Consider the following 14241-nt stretch of genomic DNA (forward strand, 5'->3'; position numbering starts at 1 on the left):
GGGGAAAAGAAGTGCAGTCTCAGGCAGCTTGCTTCTCTTCTTTTCTTTTGTTCCTCTCTTCCTGTTTGTATGTCTGATCCAGTGCACTGGGTTTGCATAGCGAGGTGTCAGCAGCACAAGGGCTACAAGGTGGCCTCTGTGAGGAGAGACCAGGGGCCACCTCTACACTGGACAGAACCATTTTTCTAAGATGGGGCTACAGCTGCTGCAAAGCTGAACCAGTAAGCTGGTTATGCTTCTGTGCTTATATGTTTAAGAAAGGGTAAAATAAATGCTGTGCAGCAGCTGCAAGAGCTATGAGTGAGGAAAGCATGAGAAAAACAAGCCTGCAGACACGAAGGTCCGTGAAGAAGGGAGAAGATGCTCCAGGTACTGGAGATGATTTCCTTGAACCCACGGAGAAGACCATGATGGTAACATGCTGTCCTGCTGCAGCCCACAGCGTACCACATTAGAGCAGATACACACACTGCAGCTCATGGAGGACTCCACTCTGCAGCAGATGGATACGTACTAAAGGAAACTGTAGCCCACGGGAAGCCCACACAATCCTACAACAATCCGCAGCCTGTGAAGAGGAGCCCATGCTGGGGCAGGTATTCTGGCAGAAACCGCAGCCCATGGGGGAGCTGTGCTACAGCAGTCCACCCCTAAAGGAATGCAGCCTATGGTACAGAGCTATTCTGGAGCAGAACTGCAGCTAGTGGGAAGGACCCATGCTGAAATAGTTCACAAAAGACTATACGCAGCAGCAAAGGGTTATGAACTTACTGCAACTCCATTCCTCCATCCCCCACACCGTTCAAGGAGTAGAAGGATGTAGAAAAGTCATGAATGAAGTTGAGCTTGGAAGAAGGAGACAGAGAGAAAGTGGTTTTAGTTTCTTTTTGGTACTCACTATCCTACTTTGTTATTAATTGGCAATGGAGCAAATTAATTTTACCCAAGTTAAGTCTGTCTTTCCTATGACAGGTTAGCACTCTCTCTGACCTTATTTCAACCTTCATTTTTTCCCCTCTTATTTTCTCCCTGTCTTGCTGAGGAGTGAGAAAGTGGACTGGCGGGCACCTGAGATGCTGAAAAGAACTGTGGTGCGTTAACCTGGTCTGATCTCTAGTCAAGACAGAAACAGCTGAATGAAAGAAAAATAAAGGCAACATACCAAATACTTCAGTAAATTCTAGACTGATTATATTGCTGTATTTCCTCTGCATAGAAACCCTGCTAAATACAAATTACCAGTTTTGTTTTTCTCTGATCGTTGGCTGTAAACAGGGCTGTGCAGATTGTCTTTTCTTGGTCCTTCTGACCACCTCCTTTTGTACAGAGCACAAAAGCAGAGAAAGGTCTTTAAAAACCAAACAGCCTTCAAGAAACCCTTGACGTCAATAAGCCCTCCTCTACCAGAGAGTTGTCTTGCAAGGCCTTGCAACTGGCTGTGAGCTGAGTTGTGTGGCTAGCTACACTGACCGGTTTTGCTCTCCTACCTGCTGCTCCAGCCATGTGCTCATCCACACTGAGCAGGAGCTCCCATGCTGCAGGCTGGATGTCTCCATACATTTCCTCTGTGAGGACAGGAGCTGCCTTGATTAACAGCGACAAAGGTGCAGGGGAGAGGCTCATTACCTGTAAAAATATTCAAAAATAAAAGTCATGTCATGCTTTACAGCTGAGCTGTGCTATCTTCAGTGAACACAGTGACACTTCAATTACCCTAGTTTTGGACAGCACTTTATCTGGCTGATAGCTTCTAGTTTCAGACATTTCAGATAATGTTCCACAGAAGAACACTGCTTTCAACTTACACTAAACCAGCAGTGTTGCAAGCTAGTTCTATGAGTCTGCTGCTGGTCACTTAGGTCACCAAAACATGGATCAGTAGGATAAAAGAAAGGAAAACTCTTCCAAGATGGTGCACAGTGATGCAAATTCATGAAAATTTCATAGACTACCAAGAATTGTCCATTGCTTTTTCACAAAATCACAGAATTGCAGGGATTGGAAAGGACCTCATCCTGGATCATCGTGTCCAACCCCCCTGCCAAAGCAGCTCCTAGACCAGGTTGCACAGGTAGGCATTCAGATGGGTCTTGAACATCTCAACAATGAACAAGTGTTCTCCTTCAAGGACAATGAACAAGAACAAAGCGAACTTCCTGTACACTGACAGGTTGCATGTAAATGTATTTGTGTTTTTTCTTCTCTCCTTTGTATCCCCAGTCTTGGTGCATTTATCCCTATGGGAAGCCATGGATGTTGACTAACATTTAATGGATCTACATCTTTAAAGGATTCTTTGCCAAGGGTTCCCCCCTAAGAGGCTTAAATTTAGCATTAACCATCAGGCGCAAACACGCAGGGCTGAACTAATGCATACTCAAGAACAACAGTTCATTCCATCACAAGGGCTTGAAGATCCATCCACATTTTCCTTCTTGTTGCAGCCTGACCCAACATCTGTGTAGCTATCTCCCCAACCAGCATACAGCCCAGCCTTGTCAGTACCTGGTGCCTAATGTACTTTAACATTCCAGAGTCCTTCTTTCCTTCCAAGTTGGTATCAATCACTCTCTTTTTTAGAGAGGGAGTTCTGAGGCATGACTTGTCTGAACACTGAAAAGGAAAAATGAAAAAATAAGAAAGTGGAGTTCTCATTTTGGTTTCCAGGAGTTTGCAAAGGGAGACCATATAAATAGAGGAATTTTCACACACTAGAAGGTGCCCAGTAGCAGAGGTGCAGCACAAAGCCCTTTCCTGTGCTAGCAACAGGCCTACACCAGTGAGATGATATATCCCATTTTCTAGCATGTGACAACTCATTTTAAGATTTGAGCTCGTGCCTGTGCTGTCTCTAGCAGATGCTAATGATAATGACAAGGCCTGTTCACCTTCATTGTTCACAATACCAAGGACTTTCCCAGAGTGCTGTTTCCACAGGTTTTCTCCTCAAGCTGGTAGCCTGCTAATTAAAACAAGCTCTCTCATTTTTCAGGGGCCACAGAAGCCCCATGATTAAATACGTGTGATACTGCTTTGCAATTTGAAGTTGGAGATGAAACAATACACAGCATTGCACAGTGTTCTTTTGCTACCTTTCATGAACACTGCCAGCTGCACATCTTACACCTGCCTTCTGTGGAGGAAACAACTGTCTGTCTTTCTTAACATCTAATTTAAATACGGCTTTACTGTGCCAGAAGAAACATATGGTAGTTATTCTTCCCAGGAAAGCAGAATCATTACCTCATTTCATCTGCACTGTGCTTTGTCCATAAAAATACCCTTCTAACTTGTCAGGAAACAAACAATCCACTGGTTGATAAAGAAACCTTCAAAATTATTCTCATAGTCCTTCATTTTCCACTTATGCAGAGGACAGCCTCTTCACCCAGCTACGAGTGTCTCATGAACACTTTCACTGTTACTGCTCACCAGCAGGATGACTCCACCATTACAAGTATTCAGGATAACTGTCTGTCTTTTGTGGTCAAAGCTATAAAAGTATTATCAGACATTGACTTTATTCGTTCGGTAGCTCTGTGGATATTTTGCTGAACAAACAATAATATATACCAATCAAGTTAAAGGCACTGCTTATATGCATAAGAAAGCACAATCTTGTCTGACTGTCTTGCAGAGACTATCATTAAATGCATCTCATTAAAGAGACTGTAAAATTAAAGACCAACACATATAATTACTGGAAAAGAGCTGAGATCTCAGACCTAAAAGAAAGAAATCATGCAAGACTTTACAAGAATTCCAGGAATGGTTCTTATTATCAGACAAGAAGGAACAGGAAAAAAGGAATGAGACTACAGGGACTGATAAGTAGATCTCATAAAAGAACACTACATTTAAGATCAGGCTATAGGCATTTTAACATCCTTATCAGCAATCTAGATCCTTACCAAACAATGCAGTTCACATTCCTTCGATAATGCTAAACGCCTTTATAAAAACATTATACCTTTTTCCATTTACTCACTTCTTTTTGCTTTTTGCCTCTTGCCACACTGCTCAGTGTGCTGTTTTCACGAAGAGAGTCCACTGTGTCTCCATACAGGAGTTTGATGGCACGGACAAGGCGAGCACAGGACCGGCTATGATGGAGGTAGCAGTGCGGGTGACAGTAGTCAATGTGAGTACATATGAAACTTTGCTGATTGCATAACAGGATCATAACCTTGAAAGGAATAAAATTGAACAGTTACCTACAGAGTTATGCTGCACAGCATGTGCAGCCAATGACGGGGATGGCAAGTTGATTTTCGCGGCCTAGCTGGCGAGGCAAGAAGCTCAACACAGCTTTTTGAAAAAGTAAGCCTATCTGTGCTGATCTCCACACCACAAGTAATTTATCAACTGGCTAGGCACAATTAACAACGTAGACAAAGGAAGAGAGCTGCTGTAGATGCGTATGTTTGGCTGGTGGCAAGATTAAGGTTGAGGAAAACAGTACTCTCAGTTCAAAGAAAAGCTGTTCTGTCACCAGTCTGAGATGAAGACTTAGACTGGAAATTGTTAACTACTCAACCATTGTCAAAGCTGCAAAACCACCAGGTTCGGGGGTTAGTTTCCGTCAAGGAAAGGAAAATGATACGTCTCAAAATGCTCTCAAGTAGTTACTAGCTCTGCCAGTGGTTATGTGGTATACTTGCCTTGCTGTGCTTGGGAAGGCCCATCCAGCCTAGCTTTACGTTAGCTACTATTTCTAGTGGTGATGCCATATAGGAACAAGAGAGCTGCAAAATCTAGGAAACAGTAAATATCTGGGCATATTGTTCTACTAAGCCCTGCTTTGCTGCAACAACACAACCATTAGTCTCTAAACTAATTAAGTAAAAACTAAAAACAACCTTGGGTGAGTGCATTTTAGTAACTGCTCTCTGGAGGTACCTCAGAGGATTCATTCCTGGAGGAAGAGAGTTCAGCCCAGCAGCAGTTTGTACACAGGTCTTCATGTCACAGACAAAACCAGACAGTCTGTGGTATCCCAAGAAAAACACTGGGGGCATCTGCAAGCTGTTCACATTGTAGATCATAACTGGCCTTTATAAGCCCTTCTCTTCATCATACAATCTAGAGTGAAAATACTCAGAACTACCAGAAGGAGGCTGTCTCACACTTTCCATGTGTTTAATATCTCTGCAGCCGCAGTCTGCCCGTTCTCTCAGGAAAGGCAGTCACATCACTCTCCACTCTCAAATATTTTGGCTTTTGAAAAGTCAGGAGTTTAATTTAAGACAAATCTCAGCAGCATATTTGGGATTGTTGTCTTTGCTTGATCTGGCATTACGTTATTCTGAGGTCAATCAGGAATAATTCAGGTCACTAATGCTGCAGGAATATGCAAATAGTAAATCTGATCAGCACTGCATAGCCCCTACTGAGCCCTGGGTGCACTGTAACTTGTAGTTACAGTGACAACATCACATATAGGGCTGCCATAAAGGAAATGCTGGTGCATACAGAGAAACAACTGGAACCAGTGATCTTTGTGAGTGGTTTGTACAACTGCTTACTTAGCAGATTTTGGTTCTGCTGCAGTTTTAGTTACCACTCACCCACACCTTCTTTCCAACAAACAAAAATGAGAAAGTTCTCATGCAATACTGGTACTTGCGTGGCAGTAACTTGAACGGGTGATTTTTCAGATCTTCCTTTCTCCTAAGCAGGATAATCAAACCAAGTGAGAGAAATAACCCAAGTTCCCCTCATGCTTAATATTTAACAGTCCATTCATCCTCCCACATTGAGCAAAGGCACAATGTTTTATCCTAAGCTGCTAGGTAAGGAGATGACTTTTATCCTCTAAGTAATTCGTCTCTCAGTACGCTCTTCCATATCTACATACTCAGCTTAGTACAGTGGAATTTTCAGTTGACATGTTATCACTACCAGCAACAGAGAACTGACGAAGAAGTAAGGTAGTCCAGGGACTGAGGCACTAGCTTGGAAAACATGACATTGAACTTCCCTGCTCTACTACACTCTTCCAAATAACACAGCTAACCAAGAACTGCTTCTGAAATCACAGCACTGGATTAAGCCTTTTCTTGTCCGCATCCTGGCATAATGAAGCAGCTAAGGGCAGGCTGTGGAAAACACCTGGGAGAAAGAGGAGCAGAGCAACTCACTCTTGGCAGTTGTTTTTCCCAAAGGCAACCCAGAAGCTAAAAAGAACTCCTGTAAGGCATCAGTTCTCACTAACAATCCATGTGTGCTCGGGGAGTCAGGCTAGCTTCCCTGCTGAGCACACGGACTGTACTGCCCCATCAGAGTGTGTCATGGGGCAACAGAAGTAGAAGTGTACAGTCCTTGGCTATCAGTGGATTGAACTGTGTAGACTTGCTCACATTACCAGTGTGACAGACAGTCAAAACTACTCAAGGTCCTGTTGGGTTAGACGTGGTGATAGAGTTCACCCAATGGAATATTTTCAAGTGTTTCAAAAGTAAGTATTTCCCCTCACAAAGTACATAATTAAGCTCATTGCTGTTAGATTTCATGGATACAAAAATATATAAATTGACTCAAGAAAGGGATTGGACAAACTCTCCAAGGAAAAGTTTGTTGTGTCTAGCAAACAGTGGTCACAACAGAATCTCCAACTCAAGCAGCTTCTAAAATACCTTTTTCCAGTAGCCCAGGTCATGCTACAGGCCATTCTGTTACTATCCACTCCTAGTCAAGCTGGTGATATGACACTATTGCTAATGGATTTTTCAGATGAAGTGTCTTGGCTGTCCCTGCATAACTAGTGAGAAATAGTCCCTTTTCCTTTACAAGCCAACTATATGAAATGGACAGGAGGAGGAAGACAAAAAAATCTGGTTTTAGTCTGCTTTAGAAATGACAATCAACCAATTTCCAAGGGTTGCAGCTTATTTGCACTTGAGATGCTACACGGAAAAAGCACAGTCTGGGATCTGGTTATTGGAAGCACAAAGGTTTCGTACCAAAAATGTCATCCTTGAGCACGAGGACAGTGACCCATACTTACATGCAGCCACGACATGTTCCGATGGTAGTTCTCCTCCATGCCTGTGCTGCTCAGCACCTCTGGCTCAATGCTAGGTTCGCTCGCGCTCCAAGGGCTCCCTTCTTCAAAAGAAAAATATCCAAAGGTGGTTGTTTTTATTGCTTCCTACATACTTAAAGCCTAGGGACAGCACTTGTAAGCCAGGCAAGCCTTGTGGAAACAGACCACAGTACACTTAATATGCCACACTGAAAAACTGCTTTTGGACACCCCTCCCCAATCTTGGTATCATGCTGACTTGGACAATTACAATTCAGACTTGTCTCACAGGCCATTTTTGTCAGTAGCAAATAGCGCTCCTCCCCACATATTTTCTTTGAAGGAAAGGGAGGAAGAAATCAAAAAACATCAGAAAGAAATTCTTTGTACCATTCAAATGCTATAAGTGGTTGGTTTAGTGATCTGCATTGACTGGGCTCTGTGATTAAAAATATCAACAAAAATCCAACCAGAAGTGGCATCCAACTGGACACACCAGCAGGCCAAGCAACTGTTAAATGCCCATGGAAACTGCTAACATTACGGGGATAAAGGGGAAAAAAATCCTGATTCTAGCATACTAGTTCTAAAGAATTCAGGCAAAGGAAAGAACCATTCGGGAACAGCACTGAACCCTGTGTTTCCTGCAGCCACTTTGTCACCTGTGGGTTTCCTACAAAACTAACAGTACTGTTAAGGGATGACTGGAGATAAACTCTAATTAATCCTTTCTTTCTCCTCTTTAAGTGAGCTCTGACTTTCCAAGGACTACAGAACAGGCGATGCTACTCTCCATGTTTACCTAATAAAGCATCCTTCGATCAACATAAAAATGACTATTAAGCTTGGGAGCTTGTTCCCACTCCAAATATATCCAAACCTTAGCTTTTGGCTAACAATCCTACCAGAGAGAACCCCTTAATTTCAACTGTGATGGAGATTTCTTCTGACAGGATGCGTATTTGGTTTCTGTAACATGCATAACTGAGATTCATCTTTCTGAAGACTAAGGAAGGCAACTGCAAACTGTAAAAATACATGTATATGCCAATGTGTAGAAATACAGTATGTAGCACGCACATGTTATGTTCTGCATATAGGTATATATATACTACATGCCACATGACATGCTTATGATTATCATGTACTACATAAATATGAAGCACATGTCCGTACATATATATATATATATCCTATCCATTAATATAGATAACAAAATATCATCTATGCATATGACCTTATTCATTATATCATATGATTTAGGGGTGTGTGTATGTGCATATGCTCCCCTAAAAACAGCATGCATTCAGCTGGCAGACACCAGCATTCCAAGAGTTCATGCTGTAACACGGAGCTCTGAACGGACGGTCTGCACATGGAGCTGACGCTGCAGCCAGGCCTTCGGGTGGCAGGATTTGAACCATATTCTTCCCAGGCCCTACTTCTGACAGTCCACAAAAAGGACTCTAGGTTTTTCCTAGCCTGTTGGGGTGGGGGTCCCTCATTTCTAGCTCTGCTGCAATCACATCAAGAGTTTAGGTCCTGCCTACTCGTCCCCTCCCTTTCCACCCACTCATCTAAGTTACCTATATCAGTGACAGTGTCCCTGCTGTGGGACAGCTGCAGCTCCTCATTCTCAGACTCTGAGTCCTGCCGTGATAACTTGGTGCTCTTTAGGCTGCCGGCCCGGCGAATGCTGGAAAGGGAACCCCCCTTCTTCACCCGGAAACTGCGGGTTCCTTTAATCTGGAGCAAGCGGGAGCCTCCTATCCTGATCTTCCTGCTGGGAACTGTATTAAAAGAATAAAAGAGGACTTTTTTCCCCTTAATTTTTCCCCATTTTAGAAAAGAAATATATCCTGGCCCACCCCGCCCTCCCAACCTTTTGCTGCCAGCCTATATTGCAGCATCTTTTCTTCTACCAAGAAACATGGGGCCTGAGGCCCCTCCAAAGCCACCGCCAATGCAGCTCTGTCAATCAGGCAGTAAAAGTTTAAGGAAATGTGTTCTGCACCTCTGTTCCTGCAGACCTGGTACCTCACCTCAGGCCTTGTCTGTATTTGGAATTAGCCCTTCTTCAACCACCAGCAAGTAGAGTCAGCTGCTCTAACAAAAACCCAAAAAGTGGACAAGGAAAAACTACGATTCACACCACTTTGAATCAATTCCTGCCACGAAACAGAATCTGTCCAATGGATGTAAATTGCAGTTTTCTTTGCCAGCCCCTGGGGTCTTCATTAGTGCAGAATCACTTCTTGCTAGGGACAGATGGCTGAATCCCAAGAATGAACAAGGTACCATGGAAAAACCTATTTTCTTGTGGGCCTGGGTTCTGTAAAAGCCACTGAAATCTGCAGCAGAAACAACTATTCATACAGCACGCGTGATTGCAGAAGAGTAGTCTGCTTCATGAGGTTAGCACACACGACTTCTTTGAAGTAAGATTTGCATAAATCCGTGTCTCTGCATGTTACTCTTCATCACTAGAATGCTTTAGAGGAAACAGGAGCACGTAGATCCTCTCCTTCAGACAAATCAGCAGCTTTCAGGCATGAACAACATCCATTGACACTCTGCATTTTTGATGAGCACAGACATGAAATGGTTCAATGTTCAAAGCACCAACCGTTTGCACTTTCGTTCTCCTCTTAGTTCAAAGGCAGTACATGGCAGTATGTCAGTCCAAATGTTGCAACACTCAGTCATTTTACTGCAGATCTAATCAGGCAGGGCCATGTGTGATTGATCACCTTTTGGAGTCTTGTTGAGAATGAACAGGACAGTTTTTTTGGATACCAAGGGTAAGGAAATACTTCAAATGAATTGTGTTTTGGCTTCGAGAATAAAAATAGACATATCTCTCCTGCTGAGAATGCCTCTAATTCCTCCAGACCCCAACTCCCACTCCACTTTCAGTGACTAACACCCTGGCCGAAGACAGGATAGGTTCTGAGAGCTACTGCTCAGTCGTCATGTATCAGCTGGGCAAATCACTGTTGAGTGACCAGAGAATCTCCCTCCAAGCGATCACGCTGAGATCCATAGCAATCATTACTGGTTGAATTTTGCTCAGATCAATCTCTATACAGCTGCTCAGTTCACAGAGACACCAAACTATTTTAGCTCTTGTAACTGAATTTCACAGAATGTATGATACTCTGAGAGCCTGCATCTACCTAGCTTTACTGTCTGTATTTCAGACCTACCTGGAGCAGATTCTAGACAGTACACCCGAAGCTTTTGGATTAGCTGATAAGTCATGCCTGGGGTGAGTAACGAGAACAAAGTTTTTAACACTCCAGAACAAATGAAAGAAAACAGATTAGTACTCATCAGATAGGTAAAGAGACCTGCCTCTGCAGGCAAGAAAAATTTAGATATCATCACACAACAACATTTTCTTATCTAGAAAAGCGTAGATTACAGAAGATGCCTCTGCATCAGTTTCACGTGGCCCAGGTAGATCCACAGAAGAATATGCTATGGCCAGGAAAAAGAACATAATTACTGTAACTTTTAACTGAAACATTATCTTGCATTCATTTAGACTCTAGACACTTCAAGTTCATTTTTGCTAACATATATTTAGGAGTCAGCCTTCTTACTATTACCACCTTCCTCATCTCGAAAATGTAGTTAAGAAGTAGTTTCAGTAAAGGAATACTACAGGACAGATTACAGAGAAGGAAAATTAGGGAAAAAAACAACATCTAAAACTGCAGGAAAAATCATTTAAACAAAGTCAAGAATGCAAAAAGTTAAGATTACCTTTTCAAAAATAATTCAATTCTACACTACGCTTGCAGTGCAGTAACAGATGGAGAAACCTCAGTCAGTATTGTCCCAAAGGAAAATGTGATAGCTGTAGAATGGCCATCAGGGTATTCCAGCAGCACCACATGCTTGTAGGCATTCTCTAATTCATGGGACTGCTGCCTGAGAGACTGAAAAGTGGCTACAAGGAATTACACAGCTATCTTCAAAATAAAATCAAAACATTTCCTCACTTAAATAGAGATATCTTATCCCAATGAGTTTGATTACAAGATAGACCGCAGATTGGTGTGCATCTCTGAGCTGCCATTATGCCAGGGGTACAAAACACTAGGTCAAGCACGAACTTAACTCATCTGAGCTTTCTAAAAAAAAAAAATGCCCAGCTGTATTCACAGAAGTAACTGTCCCATAATTGGAGGCAGTTGTACACCATGTCAATCTTAGAAACAATTCTAACACTTTCTACAGTAGTTATTTCAGAGTCACAGCCGAAGACAACAAAGACTTTGTCCAAAGCCCTCTGGAGTGAATAAAAGCTCCTCTGAATAATCAATACACAGTACAGATCCTAGAGGATAACCAGACACAGACTTCATCCTTATCAAATAATCGCAGAACATTTATCCTTTGGAAACAATTACCAAATTTATCATTCAAACATCTGTGCCTTTATAAAGCTTTCGTAAAACAAGATTAAAAAGTTCTTCCAAAAAATGTGTTGGAGGGAAAATCTTTTACAGGTGACTGGCTGGCAGTTTGGTTTCTAAATAGCAAATAGAAATAATGACTGTATATTGTATTGCAACACTTGTACCATCAGATAGTACGTGAGTTTTGCATGGGATGGCTTAAAAATGGAAACAATCTGCTGTCCTCAGCAAACACAGTGAGCTCGAGGTTTGCCTGTACAGTATACAGTATGTTGGTAACATTAATCTGCTAACCATCAAAAGCCACATGGGTGTGTGTTTTTCATGTGGTAGCAAAGAATTTGAGAGACCAAGTGATCACCCACTAATTCCATGAGATGCCATGACTTCCAAACCAGTACAGATTTTCACAGAAAGATCCCAATATTTTCTTCTATCTCTGTTTTTCACAAAATAAAAATTAAAAAAAAAGTAATCAGAATAAGTAACAAATAAAACCACCTCTGATCTTTATTTATGAAGCGTATCAAATAGTGATGCTTCTAACAGCATTGCACTGAGATACAGTTTCAAATAAAGCCTTTCTAGAAATCTTGCAATGCTCTCAATTGGTTTCAGTCATAGCAGTGCTTTACAAAATTTGAGATCTTTGCTTCTCACATTCGACATATTGGAACCTGACAGCAAAAAGCATCTCAGAAATGATTCAAAGCCACCTGACTCCACGGCCTCCTGCTTTTTAACACAGTCTATGCAAATGAAAACATAAAATCAAGCGCCACTTCACAAGCCTGAAGAATACACAAGCCTTGTTGTGACAACAAACCTTTTTTCTCCTCGAAGCCAGCCTCAGATTTGAGGGTGTGGCTGCTGCTGTGCAGGGAATCCTTTGAATCTTCATTTTCATCCAGAACCCCAGCAAAGCTGATCTTTCTTTCATACCTGTGCCGGTCCATCTCAGGGTCCAGACGTAGCCTGCAGCTCTCCAGATCCTGTTGGCAGCACGTAGACCATACAGATGTGCAACCAGCTTGAACCACCATCTTTTTCCACTACAACCATAGAAACCTCAGGAAGAATGGCTACTTATTTCAGGATAAAATCACGTAGGCTCAAGAGGCCTCTTACTGGAATTTCTACACCAGCACCTACAGAAAGCTCCTCTTCCTGGGAGCTGTCTGAGTCATGAGACAAAGTCTATTCTCTAAAAGTTGGTTAGGGGAGGGAAAAAAAAAAGCTTTCTCAAACACATTCTAGACTGAGTGTGTTGAAATGGGTTAGCTGGTACTAGTCTATTTCATACCAACGGAAGACCCCAAACCATTTGCAGTCAGCTTTGCATCTGCGTGGAAAATGAACATAAATGACTGTCAGAAAAGCTAACAGTTGATTAGAATAAGGGAAATATTTTTACTTTGCTGAACAACAAAACCTAGGGTATAATATATAACTAAAGTAATGGCTTGTAGGACACTTTCAATGCCAAATACACGTTAACAGCTTAAAATGTATCCAACACAAGCAGTTTACGATACGTAATTAAGGCAAGACATCATGAGTTTTTATCCTGTCAAATCTGAATTACAGCAATTTCAGCATAAGCTAAGTCATAACAGCACTACAGATACATTCCTAGGGTACAGTCAGTTACTCCTCTTGAAGCATTTGAAGACATTGTTCCTCTCTGCTGTTTGTCAACACACAGACACTGGAAATTGCTGCCCCCACAAAATTAAATGACAGAATGAAAGACATCATCTCGGTGCAGTTAGCTATTTCAGCAACTTCTTAACCTAAAATGTATGACTTTGCACCACAGTAAATCACGTGTTCCGCTTATCTGGCTTTACTGCAGAAGCAGTAGGCTCCAAGAAGAAGTACTCATTGCCAGCCGTTTGCAAAGTGAGCCTGCATCTGCTCCACCAGCTTTTCTGAAAGGATGTGGATAAAACTTAGGTCTGTCTCACTCAAACAGAGGTATGGGTGCTTAAGCTCTCAGAGCTAGCAAGTCAGGATGGACTGTGTGTAAACTGGTTCAGCACAGCTAGTTTAGCTATATATGTTTGACCCAGGACTAACCTTCCAGTAAGGTGTGCCAGCTAACACCAATGAAATTAAGTATTTGCGTTTCAGCTTTGTTGATTGTAACATGATGTACTTGCTGATTCCCTCCACACTGAAGCATCAGGCCTTAAATAACATAAATAGAGCCTTTTTTTTTTTAAATCCAGAGCACTGTTGGCTCTTTTTTTTTTTTTTGGTTGTTTTTAATGTGAAGCCACAATAATCTATCTGTAGTTGTTTTCTCTAATAAGCTCTTAGATGACATGACCTTAAGGTTTCTTCCACCTACACATCATAAAATAATTCCTCCTCATACTTTCTTACATATGAGTCTGAAAAGCTATTAATCAGTTGCATTTCCATCTCACACAAAAGTACAGATTTCTACTGATCCTCATTATCCAACATATTCTTAGTTTGAAGACAGCTACTTTGCTGACATGAATTCTAAATCCTGGTATTACCCTACTTTTGGAAGAAGTCATTTCTTACATAGTAAAAATATCAATGAAGTGCTTAGGAAGACTCCCATTGAATTTCTCCTCACTTTTTATCATTGCCATTCTTACATACCTGGGGGCTGAGTTTCTTCTTCATAGGTCAACTAAAGCCTTTGAAACCAGTCTCAGATCCTAACTACAACCAATGCTGAGCCAGCACCCTTTCAAGAATAACGGTTTATCAGCAAAATTTAACCCAAGTCAATTATTAAAAAAAAACAAACAA

General features: G+C 41.9%; 1 protein-coding gene across 3 annotated transcripts in view; it reads right to left on the reverse strand.

The window, feature by feature from the left end:
• The window catches only part of UNC80 (unc-80 homolog, NALCN channel complex subunit), a 115454-nt gene that overhangs the window by 45476 nt on the left and 55737 nt on the right, over nt 1–14241 (reverse strand). For 2 of the 3 annotated variants that reach the window (XM_065751264.1, XM_065751263.1), the window contains exons 26-30: nt 12278–12443; nt 7007–7107; nt 3989–4186; nt 2506–2613; nt 1488–1626 (exon numbers count right to left, since the gene is read on the reverse strand). In XM_065751264.1, coding sequence (XP_065607336.1) covers nt 1488–1626; nt 2506–2613; nt 3989–4186; nt 7007–7107; nt 12278–12443 — 712 coding nt within the window. Of the gene's footprint in view, nt 1–1487; nt 1627–2505; nt 2614–3988; nt 4187–7006; nt 7108–8610; nt 8815–12277; nt 12444–14241 lie in introns of all 3 variants that reach the window. The other variant, XM_065751262.1, reaches the window with a different exon arrangement.

Source organism: Cyrtonyx montezumae, unplaced genomic scaffold (genome assembly GCF_038088225.1).
Source record: "Cyrtonyx montezumae isolate F1298 unplaced genomic scaffold, pur_monq_1.0 scaffold_7, whole genome shotgun sequence".
Taxonomy (NCBI): Eukaryota; Metazoa; Chordata; class Aves; order Galliformes; family Odontophoridae; genus Cyrtonyx; species Cyrtonyx montezumae.